The sequence below is a fragment of the Amblyomma americanum genome, chromosome 6, assembly GCF_052857255.1.
Source record: "Amblyomma americanum isolate KBUSLIRL-KWMA chromosome 6, ASM5285725v1, whole genome shotgun sequence".
Lineage (NCBI taxonomy): Eukaryota > Metazoa > Arthropoda > Arachnida > Ixodida > Ixodidae > Amblyomma > Amblyomma americanum.
Window position 1 is genome coordinate 101,262,498 of NC_135502.1, and position 17,054 is coordinate 101,279,551.

At 45.9% G+C, this 17,054-nt stretch overlaps 1 protein-coding gene across 1 annotated transcript in view; it reads right to left on the reverse strand.

Annotated features, from left to right (window-relative positions):
• LOC144093941 (uncharacterized) overlaps nucleotides 1-5,740 on the reverse strand; it is a 38,453-nt gene extending 32,713 nt beyond the window's left edge. Inside the window, exon 1 of the mRNA XM_077627702.1 lies at nucleotides 4,792-5,740. Coding sequence (XP_077483828.1) covers nucleotides 4,792-4,795 — 4 coding nt within the window. The 5' untranslated portion in view covers nucleotides 4,796-5,740. The remainder of the gene's footprint in view (nucleotides 1-4,791) is intronic.
• Nucleotides 5,741-17,054: the final 11,314 nt, after the last annotated feature.

Here is a 17,054-nt window from a genome sequence, read left to right on the forward strand (position 1 = left end):
CCAGGAACAAACCAATGTCCTCTCCAAGCTTACACGGCCGCATCAGGTCAGTCATTTTGAACGATACTCGTTCTCCTGCACCGTGTGCCTGACTTCCATTACGAGCGCGTTCCATCTCTACCTCGAGACGCTTCATTTCCAAAGCGTGCTGACGGTCGCGCTCTTCTTTCTTTTTTTGTTCTTTACGTTCGCGCTCGTCTTTCTCTTTTTGCTCTTTACGTTCGCGCTCGTCTTTCTCTTTTTGCTCTTTACGTTCGCGCTCGTCTTTCTCTTTTTGCTCTCTACGTTCGCGCTCGTCTTTCTCTTTTTGCTCCCTCTCCTCAATGGTCTCAAGGCATTCCGACAGCTCGTCATCCTCAGCCTCCAACTCAAGAATAGCCCTTAGCAGTTCTGGTTTTCTGAGTTTGTCTGAGACATCCAGACCCAACTCTCTTGCAAGCTCCAGCAATTTCGGTTTGCGCAACGACTTCAAATCCATGGCTGCTCCGAATGCTGCTTTCTCTACTGCCTACTATTGTCTTGCCGCAAACTAAGCCGGCAGCAACGACAACCACAATTACCAGCTCTGTTTCTGACACTAACAAAAGCCTGGCAAAACTCAGAAGAAGAAAGTCCCGCACTCACCAAACCTCGCAGCCAAGAATTCAGCGCAGTCGTTCCGCTGCAGGCAACCAGTCATCACACAGGGCTCGTTGCACTGCTCCCGGATGGTCGTTGTGCTGCTCAGCATACAGTCGACCGCATATCTTCGCTGCTGGCCTCCGTTGTCGCGATCTCACCGCTGGCAACCAGTTGTTGCAAATGGGTTGCAAGCCCCAAGGGTAGCGTTGGCCTGGCGGCCTGGGGCACAGCTGGAAACATCCGAAGGTCCTGGCAAAGGATGAGTCGACTGCCAACAGAACAACTTGTTTATTCTAGCATCGCAAGAGAGCAGCCGGTCAGGGCGACCACGTTACTCGACGGAAGAAATGGAAGCCTCATCTTGGCGTCCGGGGCAGCTTCTTTTATACCGTCGGAGTCGAGGGCAAGAAGGAACGGCTCGGGATGAGGCGCACGAGACGGCGACGCACGGACATGTTGAAACGTGACGTGACGCGTCCGCCGGGCCGGCGCCGGTCAGACCTCCTCGCCTCCCAGTTGGGGAGCTCCTCTCCCCGGCTGCCGCGCTTTGACAAGCGTGGGCACCAACATGCACACACACACACACACGCACACACGAAGACACGTGGCATTGAAACCTACCTGGACGCGCTTGGCGGGAGGCGTTGCGGCAGCACTGAACGGGCCCAAAATCACCGCCACTTTGAACGAAGCCCCGGCGTCCGTTGCATCCGCGCCGGCTATACCGCGCGTCGTAGGCGAAACGTAACATGGTCATGTGGTTCGGAGCAGCTGCCGGCGGTGCGGCACCGTGGCTGATCCCGTGGTTCGTCACGTGTTTGGTTACGTGAGCAGCCACGTGGTGCCGAGCGGATGCTGCTGCTGGCGGCGCGCCGGCGAAACCGAGCTGCCACAGCTGTGCGCATGCGCCGTGTCAAGTGGGACGAGGATGAAGGAACGCCCAGCGAAACGGAGCGCCGAAAGACTGACTTTGCAACTGAACTGAGAAAGTTCCAGTCGGCCAGCTGTAGCTGTCGCGTCACTCCACATTTGACCAGAGCTAAACCACTGCCAATTTATGCTACGGCCACACAGACTACGTAACATTCTGTAGTGAAGATGGATGCGCACTGTGGAAGTTATACTGTGCCCTCCGAATTCCATCGCACCACTGCGCTTCCTACGTAAACATCTTTTTTCGAATCAAGAGTTTAAAGTGCGTAAAACTTTTGTATTTTTTTTCGAGTGTTACTGGGATTCTTGGACGATATGTTGTTGTGGAGTTTGTTTCTTACGGAGCTGTGTAAGAGCGAAATCGCAGGTTGCGGGAATTGTACCGTGAGTGTATCTTGTCTACGAGCAATGCTTGGTAATAAGTCTGGTTGGCTGAGGTTTTGGGACATCTCTTTAAACGGCAAGAGCAGTGGCTGAGTAGCTTAATGTTTGTGGTTAAAGAGTGTTCTATAAAGGCAATTTGAAACAATACAGTAACATAAACATAGACGCTTCTCCAGTGAACGAATATTTAGAATATACGAGCATGTGAGCACGGCTGTTCTGATTTTAAGTGATAATTGATTGGTTTCTACATAAGGACTGTTTACGGGTGACGTCCTGTATGCAGCAGTGGAAAGACGCAAACCTAAATTATGTACTGTATCCTGTCATTAGAGGTACAATGGTCTCGCTGACCTATAAACTGCGCATCCATAATCTAATCTACAGTGTACTAGAGAGCGATAAATTTGTAACAGACAAATTTTATACGAACCCCAGTGTTTTCATGAGAGTACGTTCAGTTTATTCAAAGATCGAGAAGCTTTCTTTTTGAGGGTGTTTATATGTTTTGGGTGTGTTTATGTTTATGTGAGGGTGTTGGGCGCTCAAAGCATCATGGGCTGGTGAGCTACTTGGTGCGGGACAGTCGGATTTTTTCGGCAACACAGAGTGGCGTTACTGAGATGCCCCGTTCCGTCCAAGACGCGCGCCATGCGCAGACAATTTTGGCGTGAACGTAGTGCGCAAAAGCCATAGCAGCGAAAACGCAACAGCATAGGACGCCAATAAAAGGTTTCTGTTCTCCGCAGTGCTATTAAAAAAATCTCTTAAGCAACAACAACATTTTGTGCAATACTTGGTCAATAGAAGAGCAAGCCATCCCTTATTTTGGAGAAAGTTTTAATTTAAATGCTTTTCTGCTTGTTTTTTGCTATTTATAGACAAGATATTGAATGTTAGGCCATTTTTGATTATCAAACAACGTTTCTTTTTTCATTATTTTTGGCCAAAAGTTGTGGTTCCACTGTAGGTAGCTCTCCGTCCCATGACGCTTAGAGCGCCCATGGTGGCTGAGGTGGCCTCGAGGAAGCTCCATGCAAACTCCTATAGACGGGGCGCCAACTTTCCCTCTAGGAAAAAAAAACTATGGTGATCAGGGCCTCTCTCTTCACCACGGACTCGTCGTTGCCGCTACAGTGCATGCGCCTCACGTTCACGGCAAACAAAAGTCGCACGAAGTTTTCGCTCTGTCTGAAGATGCCCGCACCACAAAATTTTAGCGATGGAACGCGCACCCGCCGCGGAGGCTGAGTGGCTAGGGCGCTCAGTCTGCTGATCCAGTGTACCCTGGTTCGAACCTAACCGCGACGGCTGTGTTTCGATGGAGACGAAACGCTAAGGCGTCCGTGTGCTGTGCGATGTCAGTGCACGTTAAAGATCCCCAGGTCGAAATAATTCCGGAGCCCTCCACTACTGTACTTCTTTTAGTCCCTCGTTTATCCCTTCCCTTAGGGCTTGACTGCGGTGTCCGCCGATACGCGAGACTGATATTGCGCAATTTCCTTTCCCCAAAAACCATTTATGAAGCACGCCAAATTTTGAGACTGCTTCTGGATTTTGCTCATTTCCGCTTGCCGGGGCTAGCCAAAATTCTATTTATTCCTTTTTATTATTATTTTAATAAACCACTTACTACATACTACTACTTCAGGATTTTCAAAAACCGCCAGGCTTAGTAGCGTCGGTTGACGTCAGGAAGCACGGGAGGTTCAAACAGGTCAGCGATTTTGGCTCAGAAAGGCGACACAAAGAATAATTCTTCCTTTTTGACATCACTGACTAAATAACTTAATTCTAAATGCAAGGCAGTTTTTTTTTTGTCAGCATTTTACTAAGCATGTAGAGTTACACCGTTCTAGCAACAATAAAATCCTAGCGGCAGCAGTCGCGCGGCAGCCGCCCGTTTTCCTGTGCTTGTGGTGCAGCACGGCAGCGGTGCGTCGGCGTTCCGCCACGCCACCCAAAATCCGCAGCGCAAGTTCGCTCCATGTGGGTCGCGAGAGGTTGGCGAGCGCTAATGCTTGCAGCCCACATCTCTCTCACCACATAACCTCAAAGCGCAATTAAGGCGTCCAGGGAGCCAGTTATGTGCCCTTCCTTCCCTCAAAATCATCAGTGTCTAGAACCTTGCCAATGCCAACGCCAATGAACACATGAATGCGGCAGGAATACAGCCTCAGTGCCACGTTTCTGCCACAACGTGGTCAATGCCAACGCATGCAGCGCACTACCGCCACGTAGCTTAAAGCGTGACTGAGGTGTCCACTGTCCCAGGGGGCCATGAATGAAGGAATGAATTAACTTTATTCCCGTCATCATGGGGCCTCACGGTCTGGGCGCAGCAATTAGGAGGGGGTGCCTCCCAGCCGGCAGGCTCTCAGCACCGGAGACCGTGGAGAAAGTCTTGTAGTAAACTGTCCCTGCCTGACGATGATGAGTGTTTGCTGATCCGAGTCGTGGCTCCGGATCAGCTCTTCCCAAGTGACAAGGTCTCGGATACCTTGTGATTTAGCCCCAGAAGAACCTTGACACTCCCAAATTAAGTGATTTGCAGGGGGCCTGTTATGCGTGTTTCCTTTGCTCTCGAAGCTCCCGCTCTCTATCGGTTTCAGCACAGCTACGGCTCGGCGACATCCCGTGGTTCTCGGTTCAAGGACATATGACACAGACGCCGAACAAGCTACGGATAGTAAATATTTCGCTTTAAAGAGGCGCGAACACTGTCCGCCCACACCAACGACCGCGCCTCGCCGCCGCTGCGGATACGCCGCCGAAAGGAGAAAAAGGCGGGAATAGCTTGGCAACACTCAGCTATGCGCAACTTTACTAACGCGTAGTGCTGGAGCAACTTACCCATGGAGCTTCCACCAGAGTAGGCTGGCAGTGATGCACCACGTGGGTGATAGCTTACCCGAAAACGTGTCTAGATGAGTGGCCCTTCAAGGCTTTAGAAAGTGAATCTAGATGTGCCAGTTATGGGCAGTGCCACTTAAGCATTTGTCCCAAGCTGTAATTCGTGTGGTCATGGCAGCACTTCAGTCTCAATACGGATAATGGCAGCATATGAGAAGCGCGTCTTCTTCCTGTGCAGTATATTCAAAACGTGTGCTGATATATGCGAGGCAAACGATAGCTTCATGGACTTCGACAGAGGACAGTAATTTTTGACGCAGGCCCACAGCATGTTGCGTCTTTTTCCGCCTTCTTTTTTGCACTTTATGCAAGATTTCTTTCGTATCAGCTTCACACTACTGAACAAAAACGACGACTGCGCAAAAACAAGATTTCATTTTGTGAAGGAGCCAATTATGCATGTTCGTTCACTTTGTTCCTACGCAACATCTGGTACGGCAAGCAAATACTGCGAGGCTTAGACATCCCAAAATTCAGAGAAACAAAATTGCTCTTTAACAACGAGCCAGCTCTAGTTGCATCGAGAATTTCATCGTAGCTACTTCCTTCGGCATGCCATCGCTGCACCGAGCATTCACCTCCAGCGAAGGCGCCTTCACGTCGAGCTCAGGAACGGCTCACCGCAAGGCAGGCATGGCTGGCCGGCTTCCGGCGCGGCGATCACATTAACGTCGACGAGGCCACTGCCATTTGGAGCACACGTGGGCCTACTGCAGGGCCCCACTGAGCTAGACAGGCCAAAAAATGACCGAACCTTCCTATTAAAATATCGCTGAAAGGATCACAAGACGACCATAAGCATGATGAAGCGCGCCCTCACTTCGTTGCACTCCACCACAGCAGCAACACACCAAACATAACGAGCCCATAGGGACGGCATGTCGCGACAAGTAGGCGCCCACTGTAACACAACGGAGCACATAGCGACCTCTCTCGTTAGTCGGCATTGTCGAGGACGTGGCGCCCTCTCTCGAGAAACGACATAGTGAGACACGAAGGAGGATTGCACACACCAACAGAGCAACGTAGAATAACAAAAAAGGACAGCTGGCTGCGCTAGGCGGCACTACTGCACTCGCTGATTTCGCCGACTGCCAACGGCGTCGCGCGGTAAGAGGCGCGGCGTTATCTCCCTTCCGTGGTATGCGGGGATGTTATGCCGGTTAAAGAGGGGCGAGCGTATCGGAGTGTTCGGAGCCGCCTTACTGACGCCTCGCTCGACGAGCGTCTGTCGCGAGCCGCAACCGCTTCGCGTCCGCCAAGTTTCGTGGCGCAGTTTCCTCATTTCAGTGATCGAACTCCGTTGCGGTCTCTTTATATTTAATACGATAGGTTGTGGGGGAAGTTGGTGCATGATGAATTGAACGGCGGCGCAACGACAACGGCACATGGAAAAGACAACACATGCGCACACTATATTCGCGGACCGCGTTTTGTGGCTATGTTGCGAAAGCTACGAGCTCACGTCGCCAGCTTAAACGCCTCTCTCCCAACCTCGTGAGAGGATGATAAGAGCGCGCTTGTGAAAGCCTTGCGCCTTGCCCTCGTAGCTTCCTCTGCACAGCCACAAACAGCGACCTTCCTCCCTTCCCTTATTGCGCGGTTCAGGTGTCTGCCGAGATGTCAGGCATAAACTGCGCCATTTCTTTTCCCAAACAACCAATTTTCAATTTAAGTTTTTATAACAACAGTCCAATAACTGTTCTAAAGGAGACAAATTTATTTTATTCAGCTCAAGCATCTGACACAGCACAATATCGCTCCGAACTCAGCTAGTTATAGGAAATCAACAAGAGACAAGACAGCACACATGTATAGTCGCAGAACCCTTCGTATCCCCTGCGCATAAAGCGCTACCTTTTGATAAATGGTTTTCGAAAGTGCGGAGAGGAATGAAATATGTTTTTAGTAAAAGCTATGTCATACATTCCAAGCAAAAACAGTCGGAAACATGAAAGGATAAAGACAAAGGAAAACCAGGAAACGACTAACAACAAAACACATCACAACCAACAATACCCGTTAGTGCACCAAACGCTAAAGATGAAAGGAAGGAATCTAGAGCGGTGAGTACATGACTTCACAAACAACTTCAAAGATATGAAATGTAATTTCTTCGCAGGGCTACAGAGGTGTTCCTAATATGTGTTATTCCTTTTGCTAAGAATTTTTTTTTTATGTGGGATTTCGAAAACCATTCATCAGAAGTGCGCAGGGGATAAGATGGGTCCTGTGGCTTCGTGTGTGCTGTCTTGTTTAATGCTGATTTCCTGTCACTGAAAAGCTTCGGAACTATATTGCGCTGTGTGACATGCTTGAGATGAGTATTACAAATGCGCCTTCTTTCTGTCTAATTAACAGTTTGTAGTGTGCACATGTGTTGTATTTTTCTTGCATCGTCGTCGTTGCGCTGTCGTTCATTTTAATGCGATAAATTTTCTGCCTGCTAAAAACTCAGTCTGGTAAGCGCTGAATGAATATTCTGCGCATGGCCTTGGAGCTTTCAAACAGAAAGAATGCAACTCTTAAAGAAGGAAGGGGGAAATCATGGCTTTTCAAAATGATTTATGCGTACTGTAATCACGCGCAGAGCTCGCTCCGCTGGTTAGATCACACAAAACGGATAAGAGCATGTAAATACCTTGAGGCATGGTTTAAAATCCGGCACAGGTAGGTCATCGGTGATCAGTACCGCAACAGTTCTGTTACTCATAAACAATACAGCAGTGTTAACTGATGAGCAATTGTTTAGTGCATACAACTAAAGCATAATCTTTCTCGTGGTCCGGTGTCCAGCAGACTGCAATAATTGCTGTGTCAGATTGGATAAGGAACCGCAAAGCAACCTATAGAACATTTTACGATATTTTATGTGCATTCTTGACGTTTGTATTTAAAGCACCCTCTCTTCCCAAGTAACGCAATTCGCAGCGGTAATGTTATCTGAATGGTATGAAATGTTACCCAGTAATGCTACCTGAAAGTTGCTGTTTCCTCTTTTTTTGACAGTGAGGTAACGTTTATAGCAACGTCCAACAACGCAAAGATAACATCTCATAACGTTGCTGCAATAAGAATCAAACGTTTACAGTGTTAAATTTAGTTTGATATTTACGTTGCAAGAATCACACAGATTTAACGTTCTTACAGCGTTAGCATCAGGTTACGGGTGGCGATGGCGGTCATAATGGTTAGCTTAACCGCATCTTCAGCTCCTGCCCATTGCTACTGGTTCCTGACGAAGTTCATCAGAAAGCCAGCAACTATGTGCAAAAGCTGCTGAGCAGTTTCTTGTATAAGTGATTTGAGGAGTGTCAGATGCTAGCAGAAGGGAGTGCTTGTATGTGTAAAATGTAGGCAAGCTAAGCAACAGCAGCTACCATGAGCTCCACTGATGATGTCACAAAAAGAAAGGGTTGCACAGCACAGCAGGCCTGTGAGCTGAAAGCAATTATGGTAGCATTCCGCTCCAGCTCGGAACGGAATTCACACAAGGCCCATCTGATTAAAGTGTTAAAGATGACATGAAGGCCATGCAGCATTTATTGTCTGTTGGCCCAGATGTACCTGCCCCTGGATCTATGCAGTGAGCAATAGCATTAAGCCCATGAAGTCTTCAGAGGAACACTTGTCCAGCACAAATAGCAAAACACAAAAAATTATCACAGATGCACTAAGAAAAATGCATATATGGCAGCACTTCCCTGAAAAATGCCTAATAAGCTGCTGCAACATTTTGACTACACTGGAACTATGCTAGCATAGCTGTTTGCAATATATGTTAGTACACTGAAAGACAGTAGCAGTTCAAATTAAGCAGCTGATCTCTTGATTAGGAATTTTTTCGTCCGGAAAAAAGTCCAATTTATGACTTTACTTGTGAGGTTTAACGTCCCAAAGTGACTAAGACTATGAGGAACGTCATAGTGGAGGGCTCCGGATAATTTTGACCACCTGGACCCCATGAACTGTGAAACGTCAGTGCACAATAATTCACTGACATTACACAGTATACGGGCCTCTATCATTTTGTCTTCATCGAAATGCGACCGCCGCCGGCGTGGTTGAACCCACATCTTTCGGGTCAGCAGCCGTACACCATACCCACTGAGTTACAAATGCACCAAATTGAGGAAGCAGATAAACACTGATGGGTCAACGAGGCACTTCACCACTGTAAATGTATACAACCGTATAGGGAGTATTCAAATGTAATGGGTTTTATTCCGCTGTCCAGCACGAAAATTCAGCGGTGCAGACCAGATCTGGTGAGGATAAGCCGACTGGACACGCGTAGCAGCCTTTAGGCATGCTCCACGAGCAACTAATGATGACCATTGTCATGTCGGTGAATACATATGTGTACAGATTGAAAAGAAAACCACAAATAATTAACTGTCTCAGGAACCTTCAATCTCGCTTTCTCCAGATAACCTTGTTTACAGCATGTCAAAGCTACAAATGTTTGTTTTTCTGCAAATAATGCCTCAAGTTCCACAACTCTGCTTTGCTAAACTGATTCTAGTCGAAAATAAAGCTTAAATTTGTTTGATTCTTAATCTCCAGCAGCTATTAAATAAATGACGGCCAGAACTGCGACGCAGTGGAGCGCTCTAAGAATATCTGGACCTTGCTGTTCGAGCCATAGCTGGACTAGCTGTACTGTTTACGGAGCTATTAGGCATTACATATCACAGCAGTCAGGAGGACTGGTGAACTTATGCATACATTCTCATACGGAGGTCTGCCAGACGGCGGAAAATGCGGTGTGGTATTCAATGGTGAACTTACCGCTATAATTAAGAAGTGAACAATTGAAAAGCAAGAGGTAGAGCATCTAAAGAATATAGAGCCATCAGGACCATCATACATAGCCAATAATTCGAAGCTAAGCAGCAGAAGAAAATATATCAAGGCCAGGATTGAGCAAACAGAAAGTCATGGAGGAAACTTAAAAGCAGCAACAAGCAAAGAGAGTATGAAGGAGCGAAATATAAGCAGTAGGAGACAGACAGCAAGCAAGCTCCGATTTGTTGATGGTGCTGTTAAGTATCTACGAGTATGAATTGCAGTGTATGCTTGAGGACCTAAGCAGAAAAAGAACTGCAGGCATAAAAAGAGTAAGCAGAAACCACAAAGAAGTCCAATAGTCTTTGAAAGGGACCAACAGGCTATGATGAGTAGAGGAACATTAGAAGTGGTAAGGGAGCCTTATGTAAGCCAAGTAGAGTTTGGAGAGCCAGAACATGATAAATAAATTATTAGGAGATAACGAATTGCCTGTAGTGAACTCGGTGGGCATTCTTGTGTTCTAAAGCAGCCTAATGATGTTGCTCAAAATAAAAGCCACATCTTGAAACTTGGATGCTAACAATGAGGCTTGAGATTAAATGCAGGAAGCATAGTAGGCCACATAGATGAAAATGTTAGCAATAAGACTGGACTATGGCAACACTGATTTCAGAACAAGCCTGAATTGTCAATACTCTGGCAGAAATTAAAAGAAGAAAATGGGCCAGGGCAGCGCATACAATGCAGAGAATGAATCACCAATGGTCTCTTAGGGCAACAAGATAAACTTCATGATCGATTTTAATGGTACAAGAGCGTCTGAACCTCTGTCAAACCACGCGTGTTTTGATATTTGAAAACATGCTGCAGTATGCACTACTCTGCCTAAAGTATTGACACAATCATCATAGTCCATGATCAATTTGCTAATAATTCATGCCACCGGTTCTTTCCCATCAATTTTCAATGACCTGGACCACATTAATAGGAAGACTTGGGAAGCATGCATTGCAAAGCTGTCAAATTTGAGTGCTACGAGAACAATTTAGCAGTAAATTTTCAGCTCAAAAAGTCTCGGAAAGAGAACACCGGTATCTGCTTAACATAGAGTTGATGTTTGAATGTGCCCGCTCTACACTAAAAAAAATGTACAAATCAACTATCCACACATTCAGCAAGAAAGCTTAGAAAAAGCAAAGAAATAGAAAATAGGCTTACGGTGGTAAGTTCGCCAATCCAACCCACATCGCATTCTCCACAGTCTGGCAGACCTCTGTACTAGAATGTGTGAACATGCTTACTGTAGTGCACATTATTTAACTGTCCCAACAGGACACAAGAGCTTGTCAATTAAAAGTGCAGGTTGAATTAGGGGAAATCCGTTGGTCTGTAAAATTTCTGCACATATAGCAGTTACTGAGTCATGAGCTAAATGGTGAGTTTAAAACTCAAAATAAACATGCTGCAATATATACAAAAATGCTGTGTAAACAATCTATACAAAAAGTGCTTTATGGGCTCTCTCTTACATGACATCAGTTAATCGCATCATAGTGTTGGTAGTACACAAAATGCACGTGCAGAACACATACATGCACCGTTTTTGTTGATATATATTACCATGGCCTGTTACGTGCTGGGCAAGAAACAGGTAGTGACTAATGTTCCATTGCAGCCTTTTTTTCTGGTAGAATTTGAATCATGTGAAGTGCAGTTGAAAGTTGTTTCATACATAACAATACTTCATGCAACACAACTAAAAGTTCTATGCTGAGTAGTGGTTTCAACCATTAGTGAGAATTTTACTATTCTAACATGTGATGCAAGTCACTGATGCTGGAGGCGTAAAACTATATATTGTGAGGTACCAACAGCTAATGTGAGCAATCATGCCTTTAAGAGATATTGTCAATATATATGCTTCTGAATGCACTAAAGTTATTCTTAGAAGCATTCAGAGAAAAATAGTTTTGCAAAATGCCATTAGCGAGAGTACGCCTTTTATGAACTAGTTGCAAATGTAAAGAATTTGGCTTTAAGACCACGCTGTGCATGCTGTAATGCCAAAGCAGTTGCATACAAGCAATTTGTGTACTACACCCCTAGTTTTATGGTGGGTCGATACTGCCCAATTTTCACTCAAGGTAGTGAAAAATGTCTGCTATAACACAGACTTGCTGAAAGCTTGCTGAAAGCAACAACTAAATAACGGGTTTTCAAGGAAGGAAAGAAGTTACAAAGTTAATCTTGCAGGTTTTGAACTTCAGGCTAGTTTTTTGAAAATATCAATCCCTGACCCACAATGATTGAAGTTTCAACAAATAACAGCTAATTTGTAATCGTAGAAACATTATTATCTGACGTATGACTTTTCAAAAACCTGCGTTTGAAGACAGCTGGCAAGTAGCCCTGATAAAAGAAACCACTAATGACACACAACCAAGCCCTTGTAGGCAGAAAACGGCACATTTTCAACTATATCCTCGCAATTAGCTTTCAAGTAAGTGTTAAACAATACAAATTCCTTGATTTCCTTCATGCTTACCACTGGTCTATACATACAAAGATAACCGTACAAGATATGGTTATCTGCACCTTGTAAGGCAATCCTAGGGCTTACTCGAAAGGTAACTCGCCATAAAAAGAGTGCACGGTAGAGAGAGAGAGTAGGCACACGGCTTCTTGACACTCACAAAGTGAACAAGGGAAGGGGAAAGTTCCATGGTGCTTGCCAATGTTTCGACAAGAGGACTTGGCAAGAGGACTTGTCTTCGTCTGGGATCAACATACCCAGTGGAAACTTAGAATCTCTGAAGTAGAGAGTTGTTCTCTCTTAATACGAACACGCGAGCACATGGCCATGCTCTCTGGAGGGCCACTGCATCTGACATTGCTGCACATCGAAACGAAGTGACAGATGACATCATCATCATCAGCCTGACTACGCCCACTACAGGGCAAAGGTCTCTCCCATGTCTCTCCGATTAACCCTGTCCTTTGCCAGCTGAGTGCACTGTATGCCCGCGAACTTCTTAATCTGATCCGTCCACCTAACTTTCTGCCGCCCCCTGCTACGCTTGCCTTCTCTTGGAATCCAATCCGTTACCCTTAAGGACCAGTGGTTATATTGCGTTCACATTACATGTCCTGCCGAAGCCCATTTCTTCCTCTTGATTTCGACTTGGATATCATTAACCCGCATTTGTTCCTTCACCAACCCTGCCCGTTTCCGGTCTCTTAATGTTACACCTATCATTCTTCTTTCCATAGCTACCCATGTTGTCCTTAACCTGAGCTGAACCCGAAAGTTAGCTTCTGCGTTGCTGTCCCGTAGGGGAGTACTAGCACTACATTCAGGTCCATCTTCTACTGCGCCATTTTACAGCGATGGGTGGCTCTGTCACGCGTATTCCAGAACTGGCGTAATTATTTAAAAAGGTCTCAAACGTGGTCACAGGTTTTCCCAGTACTTCATATTGCTGATTTATCGTTTCTTTCACCCTACCCCTCTAGTTCAACCCGTCTTTCATTCATCGTTATACATTTTACCTTATGCCCTGCATCTCCTACTATCACTTCTCAGGAACCCTTGACTTCCACACTCCTTCCTCCCCCCCCCCCCCCCCCTTCCTTCTGCCTTTTCCCTGAACCTGCCCTCATTTTCTCTTTTCCTTTCGAATTTTTTTGACAGCTGGACACACAGCCTTTCAAGCCAACTATCTCTCCATGCTCCACACCTCGTGATTCCATTCTATTGAGCTCGCCTTTTTCCTTTCACAGTTTTGCAGATCCACCGGTTAATCCTCATTAGCAGCCATCATGCCTAGACAAGATGCACCCTTCCAAATCATAACGCCATTCCCACATCGCACCCTCCTCTTCCTCACCGGGCCTTCCTCCCCGTAGTGAGAGCCCTATATAAACCCCGGCAATGATGAATCCTTTGCCCAGACGAAGACAAGTCCTCTCGACGAAACGTCGTCATGCACCCTGATGCTTTCCTCTCCCTTATTCAGTTTGTGAGATACCAGGGATAGGTGTTCAAGCAAACGTACCACACAAAAGCACGTTTTTTTAGTAACACGCAAGGCTCAGAGCCTCTTCTCCTGACCACATTCTGAATCATGCTCTGGTGGCTTACTATATCAAAATACTGGACATGGCAAAAACAGCTCATTAGTGAGGGCTGTTGCTTGCTATATCTGAAATTAAACATTTATGACAATAATGAAACGAAGCCACCAGCATCTATATCAATGTACAATTTGACGTAACATACGGCCCCAACAAGGACAATCTAGCTGGATGTAAATTCTCTTTTTACATTTCTAAACTGCATGCAATATTTCTAGAAAGCGCGAGAACAGAAGCTCATACATAGTGGAAAAGAACAGAGTGCATAATAATACCACTTATGAGGTGTTTATCAGCAAATGCAATGAGCAAAGCTTTGTAAATGGTAATCCGGAGTTGCAGAAAATCAGAAAATACGTGCAATTGAGTTGAGATATAGCTTGAGCTCTAGGTGGAATGGATGCTATTACTTTAGCAACAGATGATACTGTACCAAATATACCTGAAGCAAAACAGCTTTCCCCTTTGCAAGTTCCGCAATGTACCTAGTACCAAGGTAGTGCTAAAAGTAGCCTGGATCTTTCAACCAACAGCAAGCATTCGAAAATGTAGGAGGTGAAATTAAATAGGACAAGTTTGATGTTTACATTGTTGCACTTTTTTTAAGCAACCCTGTGATAAGGCATCAGGCCATTATTCAAGTTTTATTTGTCATGCTGCGATATCGGGTCAGTTGAGTGCTTTTCACAATTCCTGACACTTCATGCTTCTTGCTCACTCCATTCACCCGATATTAATTTCGTGCAGTGGCTTTTTCTAGTAATTGCCCGCGCACAGACATCAAGTATCAGTCACCAACAAGAATGGGTGTTAAAACTGAATGAGAACATAAAGAAAAATAAAAAACACAAGTCTGGCTTTGATAGATCAGCAGATCCCGTGGGACACACTCAATACGTACTGGCTGAGGGGTGCGCGCCGCGAGCCGGTGGATGTCCTGACATATCGTTGGACAGCGGCTAACACGTAGTAGCAACCGGACAATTTGAAGGGCGTCAGTGCGGATGACAATTCGGGCCGCAGGGAGCATAGTTATGCCGGCCACGGAGAGAGTGCTTCTCGAACTGCAACGAGCTCAACACAAAAGTACGAAGGGGGTTTCGTTAGCTGAAACCGAGAGGTTTGATTCAGGGCAGGTCTGCACGGGCAGTGAATTGCTGTTGTTGCTTTGCAGGCGTGTATGCTTGCGTCTACGTAGGCAACAGTGGATGCTTCAGGCAGGCAATCATCTTGTTCCTCAAATTTCTGGCGAAGCAACGATGCCGAATTAGCAGATGTTGGCCGGCGATTATCTGTTCGCTTGATGTCGCTGAGCTGTACAAACTTCCATGGGGGAAGAACTGGCGTTGGCGGCTGAAGAATGAATTGTGACGTTGCATAAGTCCTCAGTGCATGCGTGGAGTGCGATAGACTGTCCTTAAGGCTGCGCGCATCACGGCACTGCTGCACGAGTTCATCAATGGTAATGAGCTGCGCATTCTCTATGACCGGCGTGAAGCTACGACCGGTGTGATGCGTGGAAGGCATGTAATTGTCCTCATAGCTTCTTGGTTCACGGCTTCAAGGCGATCCCATTGGGCTCTTGTAAGATGTTGAAACTGGGCCTGATAAACAATACGTGGCTGTAGAACTGCCCTCACCAATTGCCGTGCAACGAACGAGCCTGCGCCACAAGTTTTAGGAGAAACTCTTCTAATAAAACCCAAAGTCGGAATAGCTTGCCTGTTTGCCTGAGAAAGCCATGCAGTCGCTGATCCTGATTGGTGAATCATTAAGACAAGGATTTTTTACACTCGGACTTTCCTGTCGTGAGATGCCTGATAGACAAAGACGGATTAAAGGTTTAACGTCTATACTTTGAAGAACTGGAAGAGATGAAGTTATTCTAGCTCCCTTTTCTCTGGCATTGGACTGACTGGTGGCTCCACTCTAAACTTTGATCATTCCTCGATACACTTCCATGTCAAAGTGCTCAGAAGTAACTCACAGCATCGATCATGATGTGGTAGTTGTTTTGCCATCCATCCATCCCTTGGCACTTAGAGGTTCCTGAACACATTTAATACCAGTCAATATTTGCACTTACAGGAAGTTCCTCATGGTGTGGTGCATTTTTGACAGAAAACATGATAACTAAGTGGATGAGATAGAGAAGTCTGCGAGGATAAGGTGGCCACAGCTGGCACAGGACAGCTTTAACAGGAGAGGTATGGGAGAGGCCTTTGTCCTGCAGTGGACATAGGCTTCTGCTGCTGCTGATGATGATGACAAACACTGTAGTGTTGGCCCGGGGCGTGTCAAGTGAAAGGTGCCATGACTCAGTGGCTTGAAAATGACGTACGAGGGTTTACTGGACAAAGAAGAGGAATTTATAGACTGAATGACCCTTATGTGTCTTAGGAGTGCATGCTCAAGAGAGGTGATTGCAGCTCTCGACGCAGCTGTTCACCAAAGTTTTGAGTCTATGTCGAGATAACACATGGGGTAACATACTCCCTGTTTTGCTGCTGAAGGCGAAATTGTCAGCGAGTGGAGTTGCCTTTCTGTTCATTGTGGAAAGCTACGGCTCAAAGTAATGAAAACCAGGGTATAGGAGATACAGCATTTCACATTATGCTTTGATTAAATGCAGTGGGAATTAAATAGACTAGAGACTTGCCTTACGATGTTTGCACTCCTTAATTTGCACCAGAGGCAAATAAATTTGTGTGCAGTTGACCTACTGCTTGCCAATCTGCTAGAAGAAATGAATCCAGGTCATAGAAAGTATAACAAGAAAAGAGTGATGCTGCATGTGCATTTCTCTAAACAGTCCTGAAATATACTAATTTTTTACTGCCTGATTACATATTGTAATCTTTGCAAGGAATACGAGGTTGATGAACTGAGAAGAAAAAGCCAGGAATGGTAAATTTGGTACCTTGGTACCTGGACAAACAGCTGACCCACTGGGCTTCCCCAGGGACTCTGTCGCCAGGCGTCTCTTACAACAGTACCCGCTTGTCCAGATCCAAAGGAACCACGCGAATGATTACCGAAAGTTTAAGCGTAAGGAGAACAGATGCATGAAGAGTAAACAGCTTTTCAGCGTTGTTGCAATGGGATAGATGGTTCCATACGCCTCTAGACTATATCAGGCAATAAACAAGTTATCAGAAGAGCACCTCGTGCGCAGAATCATCTCAAAGCACATCCTACATGCAGTACCAACACGGACAGTTTGTGTTAATTCAATCCAAGTTTACGCTGATTGACTAATGTTACTTCAAATAGAGACG